Here is a 25,223-nt window from a genome sequence, read left to right as displayed (position 1 = left end):
CAGTGGAAGGTAAGTAAAAAAACATAACAAGTTATTAATCTGTACTAGTAGAAAACCATTTCACAGTGGATTCTTCATGCACACATTGCTTAATTGACATAGGTTATTTGCTAAACATACATAAGCAGTGAGGATACCTGCAAGACAAGTCCCATGATAGGTAGCGAAAGAGAAAGCCCCGGCTCAGGGAATGGCCAGCGATCAATCTGATTACAAACTGTAGAAGAGAAAAAATATTCAACTTGTGTCATGCTACATTAATAAAAAAGCAAAACAAGGGCTATAAATGTATTAAATGTAAAGTGCTAGAATTTTTTTCCCCTTAAACACAAGTTGTTGTATTGTGTGTGAGCAAGTACAAACTAGCTTAGCACAGGACGGGTTGGGGCTGAAATGCCGGCGGGTGGGATGCCGGCGGTCAGAATACTGACTGCGGCATAACGCTGTTTAGACTCCCACCAGGCGTCGGAAAGGAAACCACACCTCACCCCCTTACCCTAACCCTCCTTTACTGCAGCCTATCCCTAACCAACCCCCCCACCCCCACCCTAAACCTCTGCATGGGTGCTTAACCCTAAACCCCTCCTCAGGGTCGGACTGGCCCACAGGGGTACCAGGGAAACCACCGGTAGGCCCCACTGCCTGAGGGTCCACTCCTTCCTCTAGGGATCAGGTTCCAGACTGTGCACTTGTGTTATACATGGTAGATAAGTCGCATTACACTTCACTAAACTATTGTGTATTTCAAGTCTCTGTGGATGCTGGCCACACACCCTTTGTAGGCTGGCCACACCCCTAAGTATGGGCCCCTATAACTGCATTCCCCCGGTGGGCCCTTCATGTCCCAGTCCGACACTGCCCCTCCTCCCTGCAGCCTAAACCTAACCCCCCTCTTCCCGCAGCCTAACCCTAACCCTCCCGCATAAACCTAACCTTCCCGACATCCCAGCAGTCATCGATCAGGATCCTGGCTGTCGGGAAGCTGGCACTGGCATTGTGATCCTATTTGGGATGCTGGCGCCGGCATTCTGATCTTTTGACAGCCGAGATCCCGACCGGCAGGATCCTGACCAGATCCCCATAGGATGCCCTTTATCTCCTATCACTGTATAAAGCCAGGTTTGTTGATAAAGGAAGTGCCACAAGTATCATAACCGTGGCAGAGACAGTCTCCAACAACTTGTTTACAGTTGTACAGATGTTGTTATTTACCAGTCTACGTAAGGGACTGTGCTCTACACCACCTGTCAAGACTGGCGATTCTCATACTTAATACTAAAGACACATTGATAGTCCAGATTTTGAGGATATCCATGCTTGAGCACAGGTGACATAATTTTATGCGAGAACCGATATTGAGGTCTGCATTATACACTGAGTGTCCACATTATTATGACCACCAGGCAACTTTATGCAAAGTAGCTATATTGCAGATAATGCGGACGTCTGCATGTGTATAAGAACAGAAAGGTGAAGATATGCAGAGACTAATGACGTTTTTCACTCATAAAGTCATGAGAAAACTATGCAATCAAATGGACTTTGAACGTTGAATGATTTCTGGCGCTCAGAGGAGCGGTGCATTAGCAAAAGGGCGGCACTAGTGAACTGTTCATGGGCGGCAGCTGTTAAAATATACACAGACTGGACAAAAACTGTCTGAGCATAAGGCCTGTGGCCATGAACAACTACTGGTTGCTCAAGTAGAACGGAGAGTGGGCAGACTTGTACAGTTCCACAGACAGGTAACAGTGCATGGAATTATGGATAATCTGAATCAAGGTCCAACTCAGATGGCCTCTTAATGAACAGTATGCCGCACATTACATCGTATGGGCTACAGAAGCAGAAGGCCTGTCTGCATGTCATTGCTTTCTGCTGCAACCAGGGTGAAGCGCATCCAGCTTGCTCATGAACACAGGAATTGGGCAGTAAATTAGTGGAAATGGGTCAGGCGGACTGACAAATCACATTTTCAATTACCCCATGCAGATGACCGGGTGAGGCTATGGAGACAACAGCACAAATGCATGAATACTTTTTGCATCGTCATGACTCTTCAGGCTGGCAGAGGCAATATAATGGAGATGCAGGTCATAGTATTTGGGCTAATATTCTCCACGAAATATACCGTCTGTTAGTAGAATCCATGCCTAGAAGAATTCGAGCTGTATTAAGGGCAAAAGTTGGCCCAACAAATTGCTAACCTAGAGGTCATAATAATTTGGCTACTATGTGTATAGCTATCAGAGACTGGAGTCTAGGCTGCAAAGTGGTTGCCCCAAGACATGCTCTACTGAGGTCATGTTCTCTGCATTGTTAAAGAAGTTACTATAATGCTTTCTGAATGTATTCTGAACAATACAGTGGGTAATCAAAGTCTCTATAATGTATACCTGTTACTAACATGCACTAACAAAGGTTACTGGAATACTCTATGAAATTAATACTGGTCACAAGAAAGGACTCACTGAAAGCCTAAATGAAGCTTTGCATGTACATATCTCCTTGAATACTGATATGGTTAGTCACTTGCTGAGCTGTCCTGCAGCCCCCTACATGTAAAAGAAGGCCCCCGACTTGTAAAAATATTCACACTTATGAATATTGTACAGAAAAAATGTGGCACTGGATAGGTTTAAAACAATTCTCTGTAGTTTATTTCAATTCAACAATATCAATATATTTGTTCTATGTGGATTTTCTCTAGATTCATACACATATGAGCGGCTCAGTGGTAAAGAGGCACATACCACATCTACATGGATTTTTACGTTTTGCTGCCATCAAGTAGCTTCCGCCATCTAGCATCTACTCCACTAACATAGCAGCATGTGCCTATTTCTCACCAGCCGCACAAAAAAAGAAAAAGACATATCCCTGATATATTATTTAAAGACATATCTAGTTGAAAAGTAAAAATTTATTTTGTAGCATGTGCCTCTTTTCCACTGAGTCCCTCATATGTACAAAGGAACCATAGAAATACACAACAGTATGTAGTCCTAAATACACTCCAATAATACACCTCACCTGGGATGCAAATGGAGTCCCACAGGGGCATATAAACATCAGTCTCACAGCGGCATTAAGCAATTCCCTATGTAGCATTGGCTATGCCACACACGCACTGTGAGACTTCAGTTGCATCTCAGGAGAGATGTAATATCGGACGTCCCCTGGATTATGAAACACTGCACAGTGTGAAGACAACTTATCGGAATCCCAATATTTCAGTCTTTGTGCTGCTTGCCGGGACTGCGGAGGGGCAGCTTATCAGAGGACATGGCTGATAAGGTATTACTGAATGGCTACAAAACATTACTATATATCGCATCGATATGATACAATAGTGGGATTTTCCAATAGCCATTCAATTGTCTACATGAATAGAGCCCATAGTTAAAGTATTTCATTTACAAAGTACCTTTTTAGAGACTAGTAAAAAATAAGATTTTAAACCTACCGGTAAATCTTTTTCTCGTAGTCCGTAGAGGATGCTGGGGACTCCGTAAGGACCATGGGGGATAGACGGGCTCCGCAGGAGACATGGGCACTTTAAGAAAGACTTTAGGTCTGGGTGTGCACTGGCTCCTCCCTCTATGCCCCTCCTCTAGACCTCAGTTAGAGAAACTGTGCCCAGAGGAGACGGACAGTACAAGGAAAGGATTTTTGTTAATCAGAGGGCAAGATTCATACCAGCCACACCAATCACACAGTATATCTTGTGTATCTATTAAACAGTTAACAGTATGAAAAAACAACGTCGCATCAGTCCAACCTGATGAAACTATAACATAACCCTTATGTAAGCAAAACTATATACAAGTCTCGCAGAAGTAATCCGCACTTGGGACGGGCGCCCAGCATCCTCTACGGACTACGAGAAAAAGATTTACCGGTAGGTTTAAAATCTTATTTTCTCTAACGTCCTAGAGGATGCTGGGGACTCCGTAAGGACCATGGGGATTATACCAAAGCTCCCAAACGGGCGGGAGAGTGCGGATGACTCTGCAGCACCGAATGAGCAAACCTTAGGTCCTCCTCAGCCAGGGTATCAAACTTTGCAAAGGTGTTTGAACCCGACCAAGTAGCAGCTCGACACAGTTGCAGTGCCGAGACCCCTCGGGCAGCCGCCCAAGACGAGCCCACCTTCCTAGTGGAATGGGCCTTGACCGATTTTGGTCACGGCAATCCAGCTGTAGAATGCGCCTGCTGAATCGTGTTACAGATCCAGCGAGCAATAGTCTGCTTCGAAGCAGGGGCGCCAACCTTGTTGGCTGCATATAGGACAAACAGTGCTTCTGTTTTCCCGACTCTAGCCGTTCTGGCCACATAAATTTTCAAAGCCCTGACTACATCAAGGGACTCGGAATCCTCCAAATCTCGTGTAGCCACAGGCACCACAATAGGTTGGTTCATATGAAAAGATGACACCACCTTAGGTAAGAATTGAGGACGGGTCCGCAATTACGCCCTATCCATATGGAAAACCAGATAGGGGCTTTTATGAGACAAAGCCGCCAATTCCGACACTCGCCTAGCCGAAGCCAAGGCTAATAACATGACCACCTTCCAGGTGAGATATTTTAACTCCACCGTTTGAAGTGGTTCAAACCAGTGCGACGTAAGGAAACTCAACACCACGTTAAGGTCCCAAGGCGCCACTGGAGGTATAAAAGGAGGCTGAATATGCAGCACTCCCTTCACAAAAGTCTGTACTTCTGGGAGAGCATCTACCAATATATATGTTTGTTGTGAGAGGCAGAGAGGTTCCTGCATTAGGAGGAGGTGCAGGCCCTGACATGCCACATGGAGCATTATGGGGTTGCTCCAAGGTAGGTAGCACTTAGCTTAGACATATTGTAGTAAGGAGCCATTATCATGTGGCTCCTTGCTGGTTAATCTTAGACCCAGATTGGGGTAATGGAGGTGTGAGGTGTGGTGGCTCTGGACTAGCTGAGCTGGATGGCCTTAGTGTGGCATACCTTTACATTCTACTTACACTTTTCACTTATTAATTTTTTAACACTATTTCTCTATTTTAATTGCATTTCATTTTTGTATCACTTTCTCTATAGCTTCGGCTTCCTAAATACTAATTTATTAACACTATAGTTTTTTCACTGGTATGCTACGCTGGGCTTTCTGGCTTATGCTGGTGTTTTGGGGTGCCACACCCTGCACCTAGATATAGCGCTAGGGACCCCAAATATACAGAGACGCCTTGATGCGGCTTTGGGGCTTATTCACACATTTGCGCAAATATGTGTAACGAAGATCTCTGAATTCTATTATTATGTGGAATTTATATCTGGTTACGGTTATCATTCAGGGTGCTGGGGGAAACAAATGCCTTTTTTTCTTGCTTAGAAATACCCCTCCCTTTCGAGCACCTGAATATCACTAAGCTAATTGAGCATCTACCAATATATATGTTTGTTGCGAGAGGCAGAGAGGTTCCTGCATTAGGAGGAGGTGCAGGCCCTGACATGCCACATGGAGCATTATGGGGTTGCTCGAAGGTAGGTAGCTCTTAGCTTAGACATATTGTAGTAAGGAGCCATTATCATGTGGCTCCTTGCTGGTTAATCTTAGACCCAGATTGGGGTAATGGAGGTGTGAGGTGTGGTGCCTCTGGACTGGCTGAGCTGGATGGCCTTAGTGTGGCATACCTTTACATTCTACTAACACATTTCACTTATTCATTTTTTAACACTATTTCTCTATTTTAATTGCATTTCATTTTTGTATCACTTTCTCTATAGCTTCGGCTTCCTAAATACTAATTTATTAACACTATAGTTTTTTCACTGGTATGCTACGCTGGGCTTTCTGGCTTATGCTGGTGTTTTGGGGTGCTACACCCTGCACCTAGATATAGCGCTAGGGACCCCAAATATACAGAGACGCCTTGATGCAGCTTTGGGGCTTATTCACACATTTGCGCAAATATGTGTAACGAAGATCTCTGAATTCTATTAATATGTGGAATTTATATCTGGTTATGGTTATCATTCAGGGTGCTGGGGGAAACAAATGCCTTTTTTTCTTGCTTAGAAATACCCCTCCCTTTCGAGCACCTGAATGATATCACTAAGCTAATTGAGCATCTACCAATATATATATTTGTTGTGAGAGGCAGAGAGGTTCCTGCATTAGGAGGAGGTGCAGGCCCTGACATGCCACATGGAGCATTATGGGGTTGCTCGAAGGTAGGTAGCTCTTAGCTTAGACATATTGTAGTAAGGAGCCATTATCATGTGGCTCCTTGCTGGTTAATCTTAGACCCAGATTGGGGTAATGGAGGTGTGAGGTGTGGTGCCTCTGGACTGGCTGAGCTGGATGGCCTTAGTGTGGCATACCTTTACATTCTACTAACACTTTTCACTTATTAATTTTTTAACACTATTTCTCTATTTTAATTGCATTTCATTTTTGTATCACTTTCTCTATAGCTTCGGCTTCCTAAATACTAATTTATTAACACTATAGTTTTTTCACTGGTATGCTACGCTGGGCTTTCTGGCTTATGCTGGTGTTTTGGGGTGCCACACCCTGCACCTAGATATAGCGCTAGGGACCCCAAATATACAGAGACGCCTTGATGCAGCTTTGGGGCTTATTCACACATTTGCGCAAATATGTGTAACGAAGATCTCTGAATTCTATTAATATGTGGAATTTATATCTGGTTACGGTTATCATTCAGGGTGCTGGGGGAAACAAATGCCTTTTTTTCTTGCTTAGAAATACCCCTCCCTTTCGAGCACCTGAATGATATCACTAAGCTAATTGAGCATCTACCAATATATATATTTGTTGTGAGAGGCAGAGAGGTTCCTGCATTAGGAGGAGGTGCAGGCCCTGACATGCCACATGGAGCATTATGGGGTTGCTCCAAGGTAGGTAGCTCTTAGCTTAGACATATTGTAGTAAGGAGCCATTATCATGTGGCTCCTTGCTGGTTAATCTTAGACCCAGATTGGGGTAATGGAGGTGTGAGGTGTGGTGCCTCTGGACTGGCTGAGCTGGATGGCCTTAGTGTGGCATACCTTTACATTCTACTAACACTTTTCACTTATTAATTTTTTAACACTATTTCTCTATTTTAATTGCATTTCATTTTTGTATCACTTTCTCTATAGCTTCGGCTTCCTAAATACTAATTTATTAACACTATAGTTTTTTCATTGGTATGCTACGCTGGGCTTTCTGGCTTATGCTGGTGTTTTGGGGTGCAACACCCTGCATCTAGATATAGCGCTAGGGACCCCAAATATACAGAGACGCCTTGATGCGGCTTTGGGGCTTATTCACACATTTGCGCAAATATGTGTAACGAAGATCTCTGAATTCTATTATTATGTGGAATTTATATCTGGTTACAGTTATCATTCAGGGTGCTGGGGGAAACAAATGCCTTTTTTCTTGCTTAGAAATACCCCTCCCTTTCGAGCACCTTAATGATATCACTAAGCTAATTGAGCATCTACCAATATATATGTTTGTACTTCTGGGAGAGAAGCCAATTCTTTTTGAAAGAAAAAAAGGATAAGGCCGAAATCTGAACCTTAATGGAGCCTAATTTTAGGCCCAAATTCACTCCAGTCTGTAGGAAGTGAAGGAAACGGCCCAGATGGAATTCTTCCGTAGGAGCATTCCTGGCCTCACACCAAGATTCATATTTTCGCCATATCCGGTGATAATGTTTCGCTGTCACGTCTTTCCTAGCCTTTATTAGAGTAGGAATGACCTCATCCGGAATTCCCTTTTCCGCTAGGATTCGGCATTCAACCGCCATGCCGTCAAACGCAGCCGCGGTAAGTCTTAGAACAGACATGGCCCCTGTTGTAACAGGTCCTGTCTTAGAGGAAGAGGCCACGGATCTTCTGTGAGCATTTCCAGCAGATCCGGATACCAGGTCCTTCGTGGCCAATCTGGAACAATGAGAATTGTTCTCACTCCTCTTTTTCTTATTATTCTCAACACCCTGGGTATGAGAGGAAGAGGAGAAAACACCTAGACCGACTGGAACACCCACGGTGTCACTAGGGCGTCTATTGCTACCGCCTGAGGGTATTTTGATTTGGCGCAATACCTCTGTAACTTTTTGTTGAGGCGGGACGCCATCATGTCTATCTGGGGCAGTCCCCACTGACTTGCAATCTGTGCGAAGACTTCCCGATGAAGTCCCCACTCCCCTGGATGCATGGCGTGTCTGCTGAGGAAGTCTGCTTCCCAGTTGTCCACTCCCGGAATGAACACTGCTGACAGTGCTGATAATGTCGATATTATCTTAAACCATAAAGCTATACCTTTAAACACACTTTTACCATGGAGCCGCTACAGCCGCTAAACTTAATATGCACTCTATGTACCTTTTACGCTATTTGCGTAAATGAGTCCCGTACTGTGTACGGACTCTGCGTACACACGCCGCGCTGGGGGTACAAAGTACACGCAGCGCGTACACACTCAATTAATACACTTTAAAACCTTATACAGTTAGGCAATGTAATACACTTTAAACCCTAGCAGGGAAAAGAGGACACGACACCGATTTGCAGTTAATCACTGGGTTCCGACACCACAGAGTAATATTTCTGAAAGGGGGTTTAACAATACAAATTATGCACTACAATACAACAGAGTAAATGGCTACCGTCAATGTACATACGTGAGAATATTCACATGCGCCTCCCGGTCTGGTCCTCCGCTATCAGGTAGATAACGTTAAGAGTTTTGTGTCTGGCCGGGCTGCAGCAGGCTTTATTTATACAAGTCTTCCAAAAGCAATACAATGGATACTGTAATCCCTTTGTCCATTGGACACAGGGATGCATCTTTACAGTACAGGAGAGGTCATAGGTTGATTTGAAAAGGTGGGCGATGTCTTTCTCAACTGCTCTTGTGGGTGGTCTCCTCTGGATTCCCGCTGCATACATAAGGGCCCTCATTCCGAGTTGATCGCTCGCAAGGCGATTTTAGCAGAGTTACACAAGCTAAGCCGCCGCCTACTGGGAGTGAATCTTAGCTTCTTAAAATTGCGACCGATGTATTCGCAATATTGCGATTACAAACTACTTAGCAGTTTCAGAGTAGCTTCAGACTTACTCGGCATCTGCGATCAGTTCAGTGCTTGTCGTTCCTGGTTTGACGTCATAAACACACCCAGCGTTCGCCCAGACACTCCTCCGTTTCTCCGGCCACTCCTGCGTTTTTTCCGGAAACGGTAGCGTTTTTAACCACACGCCCCTGAAACGCCGTGTTTCCGCCCAGTAACACCCATTTCCTGTCAATCACATTACGATCGCCGGAGCGAAGAAAAAGCCGTGAGTAAAAATACTATCTTCATTGTTAAATTACTTGGCGCAGTCGCAGTGCGAATATTGCGCATGCGTACTAAGCGGAATTTCACTGCGATGCGATGAAATATACCGAGCGAACGACTCGGAATGAGGGCCCATATACAGTAAATACAGTTTATATCTATATTCTGCTTCTGCACATAACTATCCACAGGAACATGCGATCTTCCGCAAACCAACACCGGAATGTTACCCTTAAAATACCCTACAGCTGGATACCAGACACCACCTTATAACCTTAGTCTGTCCCCTCCTATCATGCAAAGGTGAATCCCTTTGTTCTGGAATCATTTAAACTGTTCATACTTGCTGATGTGGTGCAGGGGGACTATGTGTACAATGTGCACTATTTGGATTAAATATGTCATGTTTTGATAGCCCTCCATGCGTTCACAAACTCCGCCGTAAATACCCATACCACGCGCAGGACCGCGGGAGCGACCATACGCAAATTGCGGATATGTGCACGCACGGCAGAACAAGTGCACGCGCAGTGGGCATGTGTGTGTATTTTATACGTGCTGTGTGTTCTGCAATATTTTTCGACTTTGACAGTCCACCCTTTAGCAGTCAACAATAACTGCCACTATCTAATCACTAAACAGAAAAATATCAATACAATATCTACAGACGATTGGATGGTAGGAGGAGAGTTGTAGGTGGGAAATGTATGACCTAGTGGGATAGTAAAAAGCATGTATGTATGAATCCATGTCTGAGGGGCATGTATCATCGTGCCGTATATGTTCTAGATAAGCTTCGAGGTATTGCGAAGTATACATTAAATCCTTATCCCGTATTAAGGGTCTGTAAGTGGGCCAACAAACACTACCGAGCTCTTTTTCGGCTTCTTGTTCCAACAAATGGGGTGCACATTTAGTTGATGATACATGGAGGGGGAACATATGTGAGTGCTAGTATATGTGGATATCACCTGTCGACTATGTGTGTCATTAACTGAAGGTTGTAGAGATGAAGATAAGACACATATCTAAAATACATTCGCATAACATTTTCATAATCATTCTTGAGTAGGGTCGATGTCTTTTCCGGATCGGAGTATCTGGGCAAAGGGGAAGACAAAGGAAAAACGGGTGAAAGAAACAGGCCATGGAATTCATTTGCAATCCTTATCATAACACTGTCTCTATGGATGGGTCGTAAATTAAATCTGCTGCTGTAACAATGCCCCCGCTCCTTAAACTCATCAAATTTGTGCCGTGCTTGCGCCGCGTTAGGATTCGAACACACCTAAATATCAAGCCAATAATTATGACGACTCCCAGGATACAAAGGAGAAACTTTCCTACACTCATAATAACATTTTGAGCCCACTCTCCTAATCCTGAGAACCAATTTCGTGGGTTCAACCATGAGACCCAGCCGGTCAGCTCATTACCCACAGCGGTCAGGGTAAGATTGTGTCTTCTCCGGAACTCCTACTTCAACTGCAATAAATCATCCATCTTTTGATCGATAATCTCTGTGGGGTCGTCAGTGCTGTTTGCAATATACGTGCAGCACTTCACACCATATTGAGTTGCCAAAGTGACACAGTACCCACCCGTCACGGCTGTGATATAATTGAGGACCATCCTGTGCTGGATCAGTTCTGTCTTGTAAGCTTGTAACTCCCTACCCGTATACTTGAAGGTGTCGTCATACATCTCAGTGATATTATCTATCAAGTTCGCTAGCGCATGGATATACCTATAATTTATAATTCCTCTGGCAGTACGGGTGATGTCTAATGCGAGAAGGAATTGAATCCCGGTGGATTCGTGGATCAAATCAGAGGCTACGTGCTCTGTCCTATCTATGAGGTGTCTCTTGACGATGTGTTGATAGTGAGTATGAGCATAAGGAGCCTGAGCACTGCGGTGAACATCTTTCACCTTTAATGGGTTATGGTCATGACCTCTGGCAACACTCTTCCAACATAACACAATCCCTCTGAGTTCGGAGCAAGCCACTTATACGCCTTCCTCCCACATATGAAATAGGCATCATCGGGGAGAACATATGGGACAGAATATGACATTACCATATTACAAACTTTCTGTCATGACTAAGGTTTTTGTGAACCCGGTGCTAGCGAAGTCTGCGCGGGCGACTGGAGGACTACACGAATACCACCACTGACCTGGTTTTGGAAGTGTTGTGGACTCGGGGTCTCTTCCGGTGACTGGGAAGAGGAACCGCGGCAGAGATGGCCGAATCCAAGTTCTCCTCATGCAGGATGAGGTCGGCAGACAGGAAGCACGTGTGGGCGCTGAAGGTCTCCTGAAAGACAGAACTGGAAAGGCGCTGATGAATCAGTGAAGAATAACAGGTACAACTGTGCTAAAGGGCACGGGGTGCTTGGGGACACTGAGGTGCTTGGAGACACTGAGGTGCTTGGAGACACTGAGGTGCTTGGAGACACTGAGGTGCTTGGAGACACTGAGGTGCTTGGAGACACTGAGGTACGTAGAGGCACTGAGGTGCGTAGAGGCACTGAGGTGCGTAGAGGCACTGAGGTGCGTAGAGGCACTGAGGTGCGTAGAGACACTGAGGTGCGTAGAGACACTGGGGTGCGTAGAGACACTGGAGTGCGTAGAGACACTGGGGTGCTGAGGCACGGAGGCACGGAGGTGCTGGAAGCACGGAGGTACTGAGGCACGGAGGTGCTGAGGCACGGAGGCACGGAGGTGCTGAGGCACGGAGATGCTGAGTCACGGAGATGCTGGAAGCACGGAGGCACGGAGGTGCTGGAAGCACGGAGGTACTGAGGCACGGAGGTGCTGAGGCACGGAGATGCTGAGTCACGGAGGTGCTGGAAGCACGGAGGCACGGAGGTGCTGGAAGCACGGAGGCACGGAGGTGCTGGAAGCACGGAGGTACTGAGGCACGGAGGCACGGAGGTCCTGAGGCACGGAGGTACTGAGGTGCTGAGGCACGGAGGTACTGAGGTGCTGAGGCACGGAGGTACTGAGGTGCTGAGGCACGGAGATGCTGAGTCACGGAGGTGCTGGAAGCACGGAGGTGTTGGAAGCACGGAGGTACTGAGGTGTTGGAAGCACGGAAGTACTGAGCTCTGGAGATCCCAACTACAACAGTAGTAAAACTGAAACACGACAGCTGTGGTTTTCAGTGGAGAACATGGAATTCAGTACTGTGCCTTTAAGACGAAACATTGCAGCTGTGCCTTTACATTGAGACTCAGGGAAATGGTGAAATCAAATGGCAACACACAAGTAACCATACAGGAACAAGGGAACAGAGTTTCCACAGGAACTTAGGTACAATGGTTACCTTAAGGGAGCTCAGCATAAAGACTCTCACAAGGCTGTATGTGACACGAGGAAATGGCCCAGATTCCAACTCAGCCTCCTGATTTATACTTCCTGGTCCTTGATGATTGGTGGGCAGGATTAGGTGATGTCACTGTCATGTGACTACTCTAGCCAAGGCTGTGATGTAGAATGAGGCCTAGCAGGCCAAGAGAACACTGAAGCCTGGACTTCTGCAAAACACAGGATGCTTGCTTTTAGATTACTGAATTCAGCCTCACACAGGAGATCACCACAGGTGGAGCTGATTACCTCTCAGGCAGAGAACTCAGGAAACTCAGTGCTGACAAGCTGTTTAACTCCGTGAGTGAAAAGACACAGGATCCAGGACAGAAAGCAGGGGTAAGTCACCAAATATGAGAATTACAGTCAGGATTGTGACAGTATCCCCCTCTTCGAGGGTGGACTCCGGACACCCATCCAATCTTAGGGGAACTTGAGAAATTCATACAGAAGAATTTAGGACCTTTGTTGATGCCTCTTCTTCTTATGGGAACGTTTGGTTTTGACCAAGGACCGCGGGATCTCCTGTAAAGAAAAACCTTCCTTAGAAAACATGGGGGCTCCCAAGAAAGGAGTAGCATCATGGACTGGATCAAATTCAGAGTCTGAGTCCAAGTCTAATGGAAGATATGAATCTCCCATAGATACACAGTTTGCAGATGAAAATGAGGTGCACTGGAGATTTAAATTCTCTGGGCTAGGAGAGACTCCAACATGAGCAATTTTAATGGTCGGATTCTTACTGAAGGAGATTCTTAGATTATCCCTGGGAGGACAGCACAAACTTCCTTCTGCATTCCCTTTAGAGCCTGATTTCTTTACCGAGTCAGATTCCATAGGTTTAGGACCAAATTCTTTAACCACAGCATTACTAAAATTCTGTAAGTCATGGAACACAGGATCATTACTCTCAAAAAGCATGTTGGCCCACTCCAAAGCTCTTCCTCTGAATGCCAGGAACAGATATCGAGTAACGTTGGAAGGAGTTACTGCACCTGAAGGATCAGACTCCATCCGAGACAGAAATTGTTCAACCAAAGCGGCATATTGCAGTAAATCTCCATCGAAGTAAATTGGTGGTAAACCATCAGACGAAAGCTTAGAGGCTGAAACTGGAGAAATCTTTGACTGGACGAGTAGGACTGGATTGGATCCGGGGATGCTTGAATTGGCTGGAACCAAAGGAGACTGACCAGGCTGGTCCTGGAGTAACACTGGACCGGCTGGAACCGGAACGAACTGACCAGGCGGAGCCTGGAGTATTGCTGGACCGGCTGGAACCGGAACGGACTGGCCAAGCTGGGCCTGGAGTATTGCTGGACCGGCTGGAACCGGGACGGACTGACCAGGCTGGGCCTGGAGTATTGCTGGACCGGCTGGAACCGGGACGGACTGAGTCCTTTCTTCACGGGGCTGAACCAAGGCAGGAGCCCCCACTTCACGGGGCTGGGCTGAGGCAAGAGCCCCCACTTCAAGGGGCTGGGCTGAGGCAAGAGCCCCCACTTCAAGGGGCTGGGCTGAGGCAAGAGCCCTCTCTTCACGGGGCTGGTCTGCGCTCTGAAGGCTCTCTGGCTGGGCAGCGCTCTGAAGGCTCTCTGGCTGGGCAGCGCTCTGAAGGCTCTCTGGCTGGGCAGCGCTCTGAAGGCTCTCTGGCTGGGCAGCGCTCTGAAGGCTCTCTGGCTGGGCAGCGCTCTGAAGGCTCTCTGGCTGGGCAGCGCTCTGAAGGCACTCTGGCTGGGCAGCGCTCTGAAGGCACTCTGGCTGGGCAGCGCTCTGAAGGCACTCTGGCTGGGCAGCGCTCTGTAGACCCTCTGGCTGGGCAGCACTCTGTAGACCCTCTGGCTGGGCAGCACTCTGTAGACCCTCTGGCTCTGGACCCTCGGATCCCCTTCCTGGGGCTGTACCCTCGGAACCCCCTCCTGGGGCTGGACCCTCTGAAGAACCCCCTCCTGGGGCTGTGCCCTCTGAAGAACCCCCTCCTGGGGCTGGACGCTCTGAACCCCTCACTGGGGCTGGACACTCTGAAGAACCCCTTCTTGGGGCTGGACACTCTGAAGAACCCCTTCTTGGGGCTGGACACTCTGAAGACGCCCCCCCTGGGGCTGAAGACACGGACGCCCCCCCTGGGGCTGGACACTCTGAAGACGCCCCTCCTGGGGCTAGACACTTTGAAGACGCCCCTCCTGGGGCTGGACACTTTGAAGACGCCCCTCCTGGGGCTAGACACTCTGAAGACGCCCCTCCTGGAGCTGGACACTCTGAAGACGCCCCTCCTGGGGCTGGACACTCTGAAGACGCCCCTCCTGGGGCTGGACACTCTGAAGACGCCCCTCCTGGGGCTGGACACTCTGAAGACGCCCCTCCTGGGGCTGGACACTCTGAAGACGCCCCTCCTGGGGCTGGACACTCTGAAGACGCCCCTCCTGGGGCTGGACACTCTGAAGACGCCCCTCCTGGGGCTGGACACTCTGAAGACGCCCCTCCTGGGGCTGGACACTCTGAAGACGCCCCTCCTGGGGCTGGACACTCTGAAGACGCCCCTCCTGGGGCTGAAGACACGGACGCCCCCCCTGGGGCTGGACACTCTGACTCCTCTGTGACTCTAAATGGCTTGAATATTCTTCTCTGGACACCCAACTTGGGATAAGGTCTTTTAATCACCGGACCCCAGTCATAAATTTGAGTCTCTTTCCGAGTAGCCATCTTGATACCCCCGTCAGCAGTAGCAGGATCGGCTACTGTGGATGACTTGTAGACATGAGCACTGTGATACTGCGATTTGTCACCATTCCCTGGCTTGCGAAGAATGCAGTCTTTAACAAAATGACCAGAATTTCCACAGTAAAGACAGAGATGTAGCTCCTTACGCCGCTGACGTTCAGCTTCAGAGAGCTTGGGCCGTGGATAGCTCTGATGAAAAACTTTCCCTTGCGCAGAGGAAGAGACTCTATTAACTGGATGGGACAAAACAGGATCAACAACGTTGGTAGTATTCCTGAGGAGATCAGGCATCACAGAGAGAATACTAGGCAAAAGTTCTTGTAACTGTAGTAACATCTGGTAGAAAATCTGCAGTTGGTCAGGAGTCTTAGAGCAGAAGGTCATAGAATCTCTGGAGGACGAATTCCGCTGCAGACACTGTGCCAATCGATGCTGAGTCGACTCCAGACCTTCCAAGCGTCCTGCAATATTGCTTAGGAGGTCATGCGTCAGACTAACACTTTCGGCCGGGTCCATGTGGCCATTTCCTACTGTCATGACTAAGGTTTTTGTGAACCCGGTGCTAGCGAAGTCTGCGCGGGCGACTGGAGGACTACACGAATACCACCACTGACCTGGTTTTGGAAGTGTTGTGGACTCGGGGTCTCTTCCGGTGACTGGGAAGAGGAACCGCGGCAGAGATGGCCGAATCCAAGTTCTCCTCATGCAGGATGAGGTCGGCAGACAGGAAGCACGTGTGGGCGCTGAAGGTCTCCTGAAAGACAGAACTGGAAAGGCGCTGATGAATCAGTGAAGAATAACAGGTACAACTGTGCTAAAGGGCACGGGGTGCTTGGGGACACTGAGGTGCTTGGAGACACTGAGGTGCTTGGAGACACTGAGGTGCTTGGAGACACTGAGGTGCTTGGAGACACTGAGGTACGTAGAGGCACTGAGGTACGTAGAGGCACTGAGGTGCGTAGAGGCACTGAGGTGCGTAGAGGCACTGAGGTGCGTAGAGGCACTGAGGTGCGTAGAGACACTGAGGTGCGTAGAGACACTGGGGTGCGTAGAGACACTGGAGTGCGTAGAGACACTGGGGTGCTGAGGCACGGAGGCACGGAGGTGCTGGAAGCACGGAGGTACTGAGGCACGGAGGTGCTGAGGCACGGAGGCACGGAGGTGCTGAGGCACGGAGATGCTGAGTCACGGAGATGCTGGAAGCACGGAGGCACGGAGGTGCTGGAAGCACGGAGGTACTGAGGCACGGAGGTGCTGAGGCACGGAGATGCTGAGTCACGGAGGTGCTGGAAGCACGGAGGCACGGAGGTGCTGGAAGCACGGAGGCACGGAGGTGCTGGAAGCACGGAGGTACTGAGGCACGGAGGCACGGAGGTCCTGAGGCACGGAGGTACTGAGGTGCTGAGGCACGGAGGTACTGAGGTGCTGAGGCACGGAGGTACTGAGGTGCTGAGGCACGGAGATGCTGAGTCACGGAGGTGCTGGAAGCACGGAGGTGTTGGAAGCACGGAGGTACTGAGGTGTTGGAAGCACGGAAGTACTGAGCTCTGGAGATCCCAACTACAACAGTAGTAAAACTGAAACACGACAGCTGTGGTTTTCAGTGGAGAACATGGAATTCAGTACTGTGCCTTTAAGACGAAACATTGCAGCTGTGCCTTTACATTGAGACTCAGGGAAATGGTGAAATCAAATGGCAACACACAAGTAACCATACAGGAACAAGGGAACAGAGTTTCCACAGGAACTTAGGTACAATGGTTACCTTAAGGGAGCTCAGCATAAAGACTCTCACAAGGCTGTATGTGACACGAGGAAATGGCCCAGATTCCAACTCAGCCTCCTGATTTATACTTCCTGGTCCTTGATGATTGGTGGGCAGGATTAGGTGATGTCACTGTCATGTGACTACTCTAGCCAAGGCTGTGATGTAGAATGAGGCCTAGCAGGCCAAGAGAACACTGAAGCCTGGACTTCTGCAAAACACAGGATGCTTGCTTTTAGATTACTGAATTCAGCCTCACACAGGAGATCACCACAGGTGGAGCTGATTACCTCTCAGGCAGAGAACTCAGGAAACTCAGTGCTGACAAGCTGTTTAACTCCGTGAGTGAAAAGACACAGGATCCAGGACAGAAAGCAGGGGTAAGTCACCAAATATGAGAATTACAGTCAGGATTGTGACACTTTCCAAGTGAAAAACCCAATCCCTAGTTCTCCCATCTGCTCAGTACAAGTATCAGGCTGGATGATATGAGCACAGTACCCTGGTGATACTTCTCCAACCCACATGGTCTTGCTTCCTCGAGTATACCTATACCGAAAATACCTTCCACTGTTGGCTATTTGGCGTATAAGTTCAGAGTCTATGGGTATCCTATCAGCTCTGTGCGAAAAGACCATGGTCTGGTTATTCCATGTCACCTCCCAATTTCCTGGTTTTCTGAAATTGGAAATATTGAAGCATAATAAGGATCTATCTACATGATACTGATGGAGCTTCAAACTAGGGGGCCTAGAAATATTGAATTTCTTGTCCACCGGTCTCCCACCCCGTAATTCGAGTACCTCATCTATTGCTAAAGGGTACGGTACTAATCCTGACTTGCTCTGACCTTGAGGTACTTGTGAGCACACCCAGCATTCTGTCTGGTTTAAGACCTTACCCACTAGTGAGTGGTAATCACTCAATGGATGACGGTCCATGTTGATATTAAGGCTGGACTGACATCTCTGGATGCACCCATCCTCAACTATATTCTCACAATTCCTACAAATGCAATTTTCCTCAGCCAATAACCCTTCACAGTGCCTCCGAGCTCCCTGACTACCAGATCGTTTTCTGATACTCGCCTTTGCTCGAGTGATGTGTTGCTCTTGGAATGCTACAAATCCATCCTCGCCATCAGAACCCATTCCAGATCCTTTCTCGACCTCTCTGGGATCCTCACCGAAACAGACTGTCCTGGTCAACATCAGGATTAACAGGAAAACCAGGAACGCAGTCTCTTGGGGTAAGTCCATCTTGTTAAGGGAAGAGAAAGGAAACAAGAAGGGGGAGAAAGGGAAGGAGAGAAGGAGGGTAGTGGGAGATGGAGAAAAATACGATTTTACTTACCGGTAAATCTATTTCTCGTAGTCCGTAGTGGATGCTGGGGACTCCGTAAGGACCATGGGGAATAGACGGGCTCCGCAGGAGACATGGGCACTTTAAGAAAGAATTTAGATTCTGGTGTGCTCTGGCTCCTCCCTCTATGTCCTTCCTCCAGACCTCAGTTAGAGAAACTGTGCCCGGAAGAGCTGACAGTACAAGGAAAGGATTTTGGGAATCCAGTGTAAGACTCATACCAGCCACACCAATCACACCGTATAACTTGTGATAACTTTACCCAGTTAACAGTATGAACAATCACAGAGCATCAGATAAACTCTGATGCAACTATAACATAACCCTTATTTAAGCAATAACTATATACAAGCATTGCAGAAGAAGTCCGCACTTGGGACGGGCGCCCAGCATCCACTACGGACTACGAGAAATAGATTTACCGGTAAGTAAAATCTTATTTTCTCTAACGTCCTAGTGGATGCTGGGGACTCCGTAAGGACCATGGGGATTATACCAAAGCTCCCAAACGGGCGGGAGAGTGCGGATGACTCTGCAGCACCGAATGAGCAAACACAAGGTCCTCCTCAGCCAGGGTATCAAACTTGTAAAACTTTGCAAAGGTGTTTGAACCTGACCAAGTAGCCACTCGGCAAAGCTGTAATGCCGAGACCCCTCGGGCAGCCGTCCAAGAAGAGCCCACCTTCCTTGTGGAATGGGCCTTAACTGATTTAGGCAGCGGCAACCCAGCCGCAGAATGAGCCTGCTGAATCGTGTTACAGATCCAGCGAGCAATAGTTTGCATTGAAGCAGGCGCCCCAAGCTTGTTGGAAGCATACAGGATAAACAAAGATTCTGTTTTCCTGACCTTAGCCGTTCTGGCTACATAAACCTTCAAAGCCCCGACTACATCCAGTGACTCGGAATCCTCCAAGTCAGTAGTAGCCACAGGCACCACAATAGGTTGGTTTATATGAAAGGATGAAACCACTTTCGGCAGATATTGTGGGCGGGTCCGCAATTCTGCTCTATCCGCATGGAAAACCAGATAAGGGCTTTTATGTGACAAAGCCGCCAATTCTGACACACGCCTAGCCGAAGCCAAGGCTAATAGCATGACCACCTTCCACGTGAGATATTTTACTTCCACCGTTTTGAGTGGTTCAAACCAGTGTGATTTCAGGAAACTCAACACCACGTTAAGATCCAAAGGTGCCACTGGAGGCACAAAAGGGGGCTGAATATGCAGCACTCCCTTTACAAACGTCTGAACTACAGGCAGAGAAGCCAGTTCTTTTTGAAAGAAAATGGATAAGGCCGAAATCTGAACCTTAATGGAACCCAATTTAAGGCCCAAAGTCACTCCCGACTGTAGGAAGTGAAGGAAAAGGCCCAGCTGGAATTCCTCCGTAGGGGCATTCCTGGCCTCACACCAAGCCACATATTTTCGCCATATACGGTGATAATGTTGAGCCGTCACATCCTTCCTAGCCTCTATCAGCGTAGGAATGACCTCATCCGGAATGCCTTTTTCTGCTAGGATCCAGCGTTCAACTGCCATGCCGTCAAACGCAGCCGCGGTAAGTCTTGGAACAGACAGGGCCCCTGTTGCACAAGTCCTGTCCTAGAGGCAGAGGCCACGGGTCCTCTGTGAGCATTTCTTGCAGATCTGGATACCAAGTCCTTCTTGGCCAATCCGGAACAAAGAGTATTGTTCTCACTCCTCTTTTTCTTATGATTCTCAGCACCTTGGGTATGAGAGGAAGAGGAGGAAATACATAGACCGACGGGAACACCCACGGTGTCACCAGTGCGTCCACAGCTATCGCCTGAGGGTCTCTTGACCTGGCGCAATATCTCTGCAGCTTTTTGTTGAGGCGGGATGCCATCATGTCCACCTGTGGCAGTTCCTACCGACTTGAAATCTGCATGAAGACTTCTTGATGAAGTCCCCACTCTCCCGGGTGGAGGTCGTGCCTGCTGAAGAAGTCTGCTTCCCAGTTGTCCACTCCCGGAATGAACACTGCTGACAGTGCGCTTACGTGACTCTCCGCCTAGCGAAGAATTCTGGTGGCTTCTACCATCGCCACCCTGCTCCTTGTGCCGCCTTGGCGGTTTACATGAGCCACTGCGGTGATATTGTCTGACTGAATCAGAACCGGTTGGTCGCGAAGCAGGGACTCCGCTTGACGTAGGTGTTAGGCGCGGCGGTCTTCGGCTGTGCCCTGACTGAGCAGCGGTCACGGCCGCCGCGCCTCTCTCCTTCCCTGTCCCCCGCACGGCGCCTAGCAACGCCAGGACACCGTGCGCACGATAGCCGCCGGGTACCTGGCAACGCAGGACGCCGTGCGTGCAGGGCCTGCCGGGTGCATAGCAACGGGGACGCCACAGGTGGACTGCGTTCCCCGTCGCTAAGAATAGTTAATTAGGTTGCTCGTGCAGCAGGGCAGCTGCACGGCAACTAGTAATTAGGGTCTGGGGGCTGGTCCTGCTGGACCTCCTGTTATTGGCCAGCAGGGCCTTTTTATGTGAGCCAGCACACTGCAGACCCGCCGGTGATAGCTTCTTGTATGCTGTTCCTGCCTTGCAGAACTCTGTTCCTGTCAGCCGTGTTTGGTGGATCTTGCTCCCTGCCCTTTGGTACTTTGGAGGTCCGAAGCCGGTCCTGGGAATCCTTCTAGTCCTTGCGAACCTGTTTGTCATCTGGGGTTCTCGCCCGGTTTCATAAGTAGCGGCTGCTGCCGCGTGTTGCGGCCAATGCCGCTTAGTGTTTACTTTACTGTGAATTGGTGCATTTGCGGAGGTTTCCGCTTTCACTGTCCTCCCCGGAACTCGGCGGTGCCGTGTAGGGGAGTGGACAGTGGTTTCTTTGTAGTGCTTTTCCTTTGGCGGCGTGCCGCACGCACGTTTAGTTTTTAGGTAGTTTATAGCCCCTAGCGTGGTTGTTTCAGTTAGAGGTCCCCTTGTTATTACCCTGTCTCAGTTCACGCCTTGTCTCTCTTTAAGACCTGAGGGGGCATCGGAGTTGGGCAGACCTAATCCGCCCTTCAAACGCGGCTGCCATGGGCCCAAGAAACCATAGTCGTTCAGGCGTGAATTGATAACACGGGTAAGACAACGGAGGTAGGGTGCTAGGGGCTATTTCCTTCCCATTGCCCAATCCCAGCATTCCGTCTTGGTGCTCAGGACTCACTACATAAGATCTCCCCTGTCCTGAGCATCAGGATCGTAACATTATCACCGGCCAACATAAAAGAAAAGGGGGTTTAATTTTTTCCGTTGTATTGGTGGGCCTAGAAATTCGGCCTCATGAATCCGGCAGGTTTAGGGCCAAACCCCAGTCAGCTTTTGGTTAACCAAATACAGGAATTAACTCAGATGGCTCAGGACCTTACTCTTCGGGTGAGATCGCAGGAAGATCTTTTGCGAGCCTCCCCGAGTATGGTTCCAGAACCAAAGATGCATTTACATGACCGTTTTTCGGGTAACCGAAAGGATTTTTTTAATTTTAAAGAAGCTTGTAAGCTTTATTTTCGTTTAAGGCCCCGTTCCTCTGGTACTGAGTCTCAGCGGGTCGGGATTGTGATGTCTCTACTTCAGGGTGATCCACAGACCTGGGCGTTTGGGCTAAGAGCGGATGATGCTGCTTAGTTATCAGTAGACGCCTTTTTTAAATCCTTAGGCCTCTTATATGACGACCCAGATAGAGAAGCATCAGCTGAGAGTCACCTGCGTGCCCTTAAGCAAGGCAAAAATCCAGCAGAGGTGTAATGTACCGAATTTCGCCGTTGGTCGAACGACTGTGGCTGGAATGACCCGGCCCTGCGCAGTCAGTTTCGCCTCGGTCTGTCAGAAGTAATTAAAGACAGTCTCCTTCAGTACCCCGCTCCTGAGACTCTAGACAAACTCATGGAGCTCGCTATTAAAATTGATCGTCGTCTCCGAGAGCGGAGGGCTGAAAGAGGAACAACTTTTAGGCCTAATCCATGTGTATATACTTTTCCTGAGGACGTCGAGGAGCCCATGCAAATGGGTCTCTCCCGGCTGTCCCCAGAGGAAAGAACCAGAAGGTTAAGTTCTGGTCTTTGTTTGTATTGTGGTGGTAAGGGACATATCGCACGTAACTGCCCGAACAAGTCGGGAAACACTCTGACCAAGTGAATTGTGAGGGGGTTCACTTGGGTCTGCAGTTAATCTCCTCTAATAATTCTCTATTAGTTCCGGCAAAGATTTCCTTTGGCAGCCTCAGTTCGTTGGTGTCGGCCTTCGTCGACAGTGGAGCTGCAGGAAATTTTATGGATTTAGCTTGGGCTAAGGCTTTAGGCGTTCCACTGATACCCTTAGATAGACGTATCACCATGCACGGCTTGGATGGGGGTCCGCTTTCCAATGGGGTTATTACTCACCGCACACCTCCAGTATTGCTGACAGTGGGGGCCCTACATTCAGAAGAAATAGAATTTTACCTTACACATTGTCCGGCAGTTCCAGTAGTTTTGGGTCACCCCTGGCTTGCTTTTCATAATCCCACCATAGATTGGCGGTCTGGGGAGATTTCCCAATGGGGTCCTTTTTGTGTTAAGGAGTGTATTTCCCATCCTGTCCGGGTTGCGGCAGTTACCCCAGAACTTATTCCTCTGGAATATCAGGATTTTGCTGATGTGTTCTCCAAGGGTAATGCGGACGTTCTGCCTCCCCATCGGTCCTATGACTGCGCTATAGATTTAGTTCCCGGGGCCACTTTACCTAAGGGGAGATTATATGCCCTCTCCGGGCCAGAAACCACGGTTATGGATAATTATATCCAGGAAAGCCTGAAAAAAGGCTTCATTAGGCCTTCGAAATCTCCTTTGAGTGCAGGATTCTTTTTTGTTGAGAAAAAAGATGGGTGGCTCAGACCATGTATTGATTTTCGGGCTCTGAATAAAATTTCTGTTAAAAACACCTACCCTTTGCCTTTGATTTCAGTACTTTTTGATCAGTTACGCTCGCCGTTATCTTCTCAAAAATCGATCTTAGAGGAGCTTACAATCTCATCCGAATAAGATCTGGGGATGAGTGGAATACGGCTTTCAGCACACAGTCGGGTCATTATGAATACCTGGTGATGCCCTTTGGGCTGTCAAATGCTCCTGCGGTATTTCAAGACCTCATCAATGATGTTCTTCGTGACTTTCTTGGAAAGTTCGTTGTCGTTTATTTAGACGACATTTTGATTTATTCTGAGTCTATGGAACAACATATTACCCATGTGCGTCTGGTTCTTCAAAAACTACGGGAGAATCATTTATACGCAAAACTAGAGAAATTTGATTTTCACATCACGGAAGTGTCCTTCTTGGGGTATATTATTTCTCCCCAGGGATTTTTCATGGAACCGAAAAAACTTCAGGCCATCCTTAATTGGGCGCAACCCACAAATTTAAAAGCAATTCAGCGCTTTTTAGGGTTTGCAAACTATTATAGGCGGTTCATTCATACCTTTTCTGATTTGGTCGCTCCTATAGTAGCATTGACTAAAAAAGGAGCGGACCCTTCCAATTGGTCGCCTGCAGCCGAGTCTGCCTTCCGGGCCTTACAGCAGGCCTTTGTCTCGGCTCCTGTTCTCAGGCACCCTAACCCGGAGCTCCCCTTTATAGTCGAGGTAGATGCCTCAGAGGTTGGAGTGGGGGCTATCCTATCTCAGGAAGATCCGAAGTCTCAGGAATTACACCCTTGTGCCATCATGTCCAGGAAATTCTCCTCCGCAGAATCCAACTATGACGTTGGTAATCGAGAATTGCTGGCAGTTAAATGGGCTTTCGAGGAGTGGAGGCATTGGCTGGAGAGAGCTAGGCATACTATTACAGTGTTTACTGACCATAAGAACCTGCAGTATATTAAGTCAGCTAAACGGCTTAATGCTCGGCAGGCACGTTGGGCTTTGTTTTTTACTCGTTTCAGGTTTATTATCACCTTCAGGCCCGGTTCCAAAAATACTAAAGCTGATGCCCTGTCACGTTGTTTTCTTCCGGTTCACAATAACCATCCTGCTACTACCCCCATAGGGGGTCATTCCGAGTTGTTCGCTCGCAAGCTGCTTTTAGCAGCATTGCACATGCTAAGCCGCCGCCTACTGGGAGTGAATCTTAGCTTCTTAAAATTGCGAACGAAAGATTCGCATTATTGCGAAAATACATCTCTGTGCAGTTTCTGAGTAGCTCGAGACTTACTCGGCATCTGCGATCAGTTCAGTGCTTGTCGTTCCTGGTTTGACGTCACAAACACACCCAGCGTTCGCCCAGACACTCCTCCGTTTCTCCAGCCACTCCCGCGTTTTTCCCAGAAACGGTAGCGTTTTTTCACACACTCCCATAAAACGGCCAGTTTCCGCCCAGAAACACCCACTTCCTGTCAATCACATTACGATCACCAGAACGAAGAAAAAACCATGAGTAAAATTCCTAACTGCATAGCAAATATACTTGGCGCAGTCGCAGTGCGGACATTGCGCATGCGCACTAAGCAGAAAATCGCTGCGATGCGAAAAAATTTACCGAGCGAACAACTCGGAATGACCACCATAGTTCCATCATCTGTCATCCGGGCAGGCCTCACACAGGATTTATTTACTCAGTTAGTCCAGCTTCAACAGCAGGCTCCTAAACCGACTCCTGCTGATCGTCTCTTTGTCCCTGAATTTCTGAGAGG

The 25,223-nt window shown here is 48.3% G+C and overlaps 1 protein-coding gene across 3 annotated transcripts in view; it reads right to left on the bottom strand.

Moving 5' to 3' along the window:
• Positions 1-25,223, bottom strand: part of DENND6B (DENN domain containing 6B) — a 210,646-nt gene that overhangs the window by 108,071 nt on the left and 77,352 nt on the right. For all 3 annotated transcript variants that reach the window (XM_063926672.1, XM_063926673.1, XM_063926671.1), the window contains exon 7: positions 138-217. In XM_063926672.1, the coding sequence (XP_063782742.1) occupies positions 138-217 (80 nt within the window). The remainder of the gene's footprint in view (positions 1-137; positions 218-25,223) is intronic.

The sequence above is a fragment of the Pseudophryne corroboree genome, chromosome 6, assembly GCF_028390025.1.
Source record: "Pseudophryne corroboree isolate aPseCor3 chromosome 6, aPseCor3.hap2, whole genome shotgun sequence".
Classification (NCBI taxonomy): Eukaryota; Metazoa; Chordata; class Amphibia; order Anura; family Myobatrachidae; genus Pseudophryne; species Pseudophryne corroboree.
This window is presented reverse-complemented; position numbering and strand designations above follow the sequence as displayed.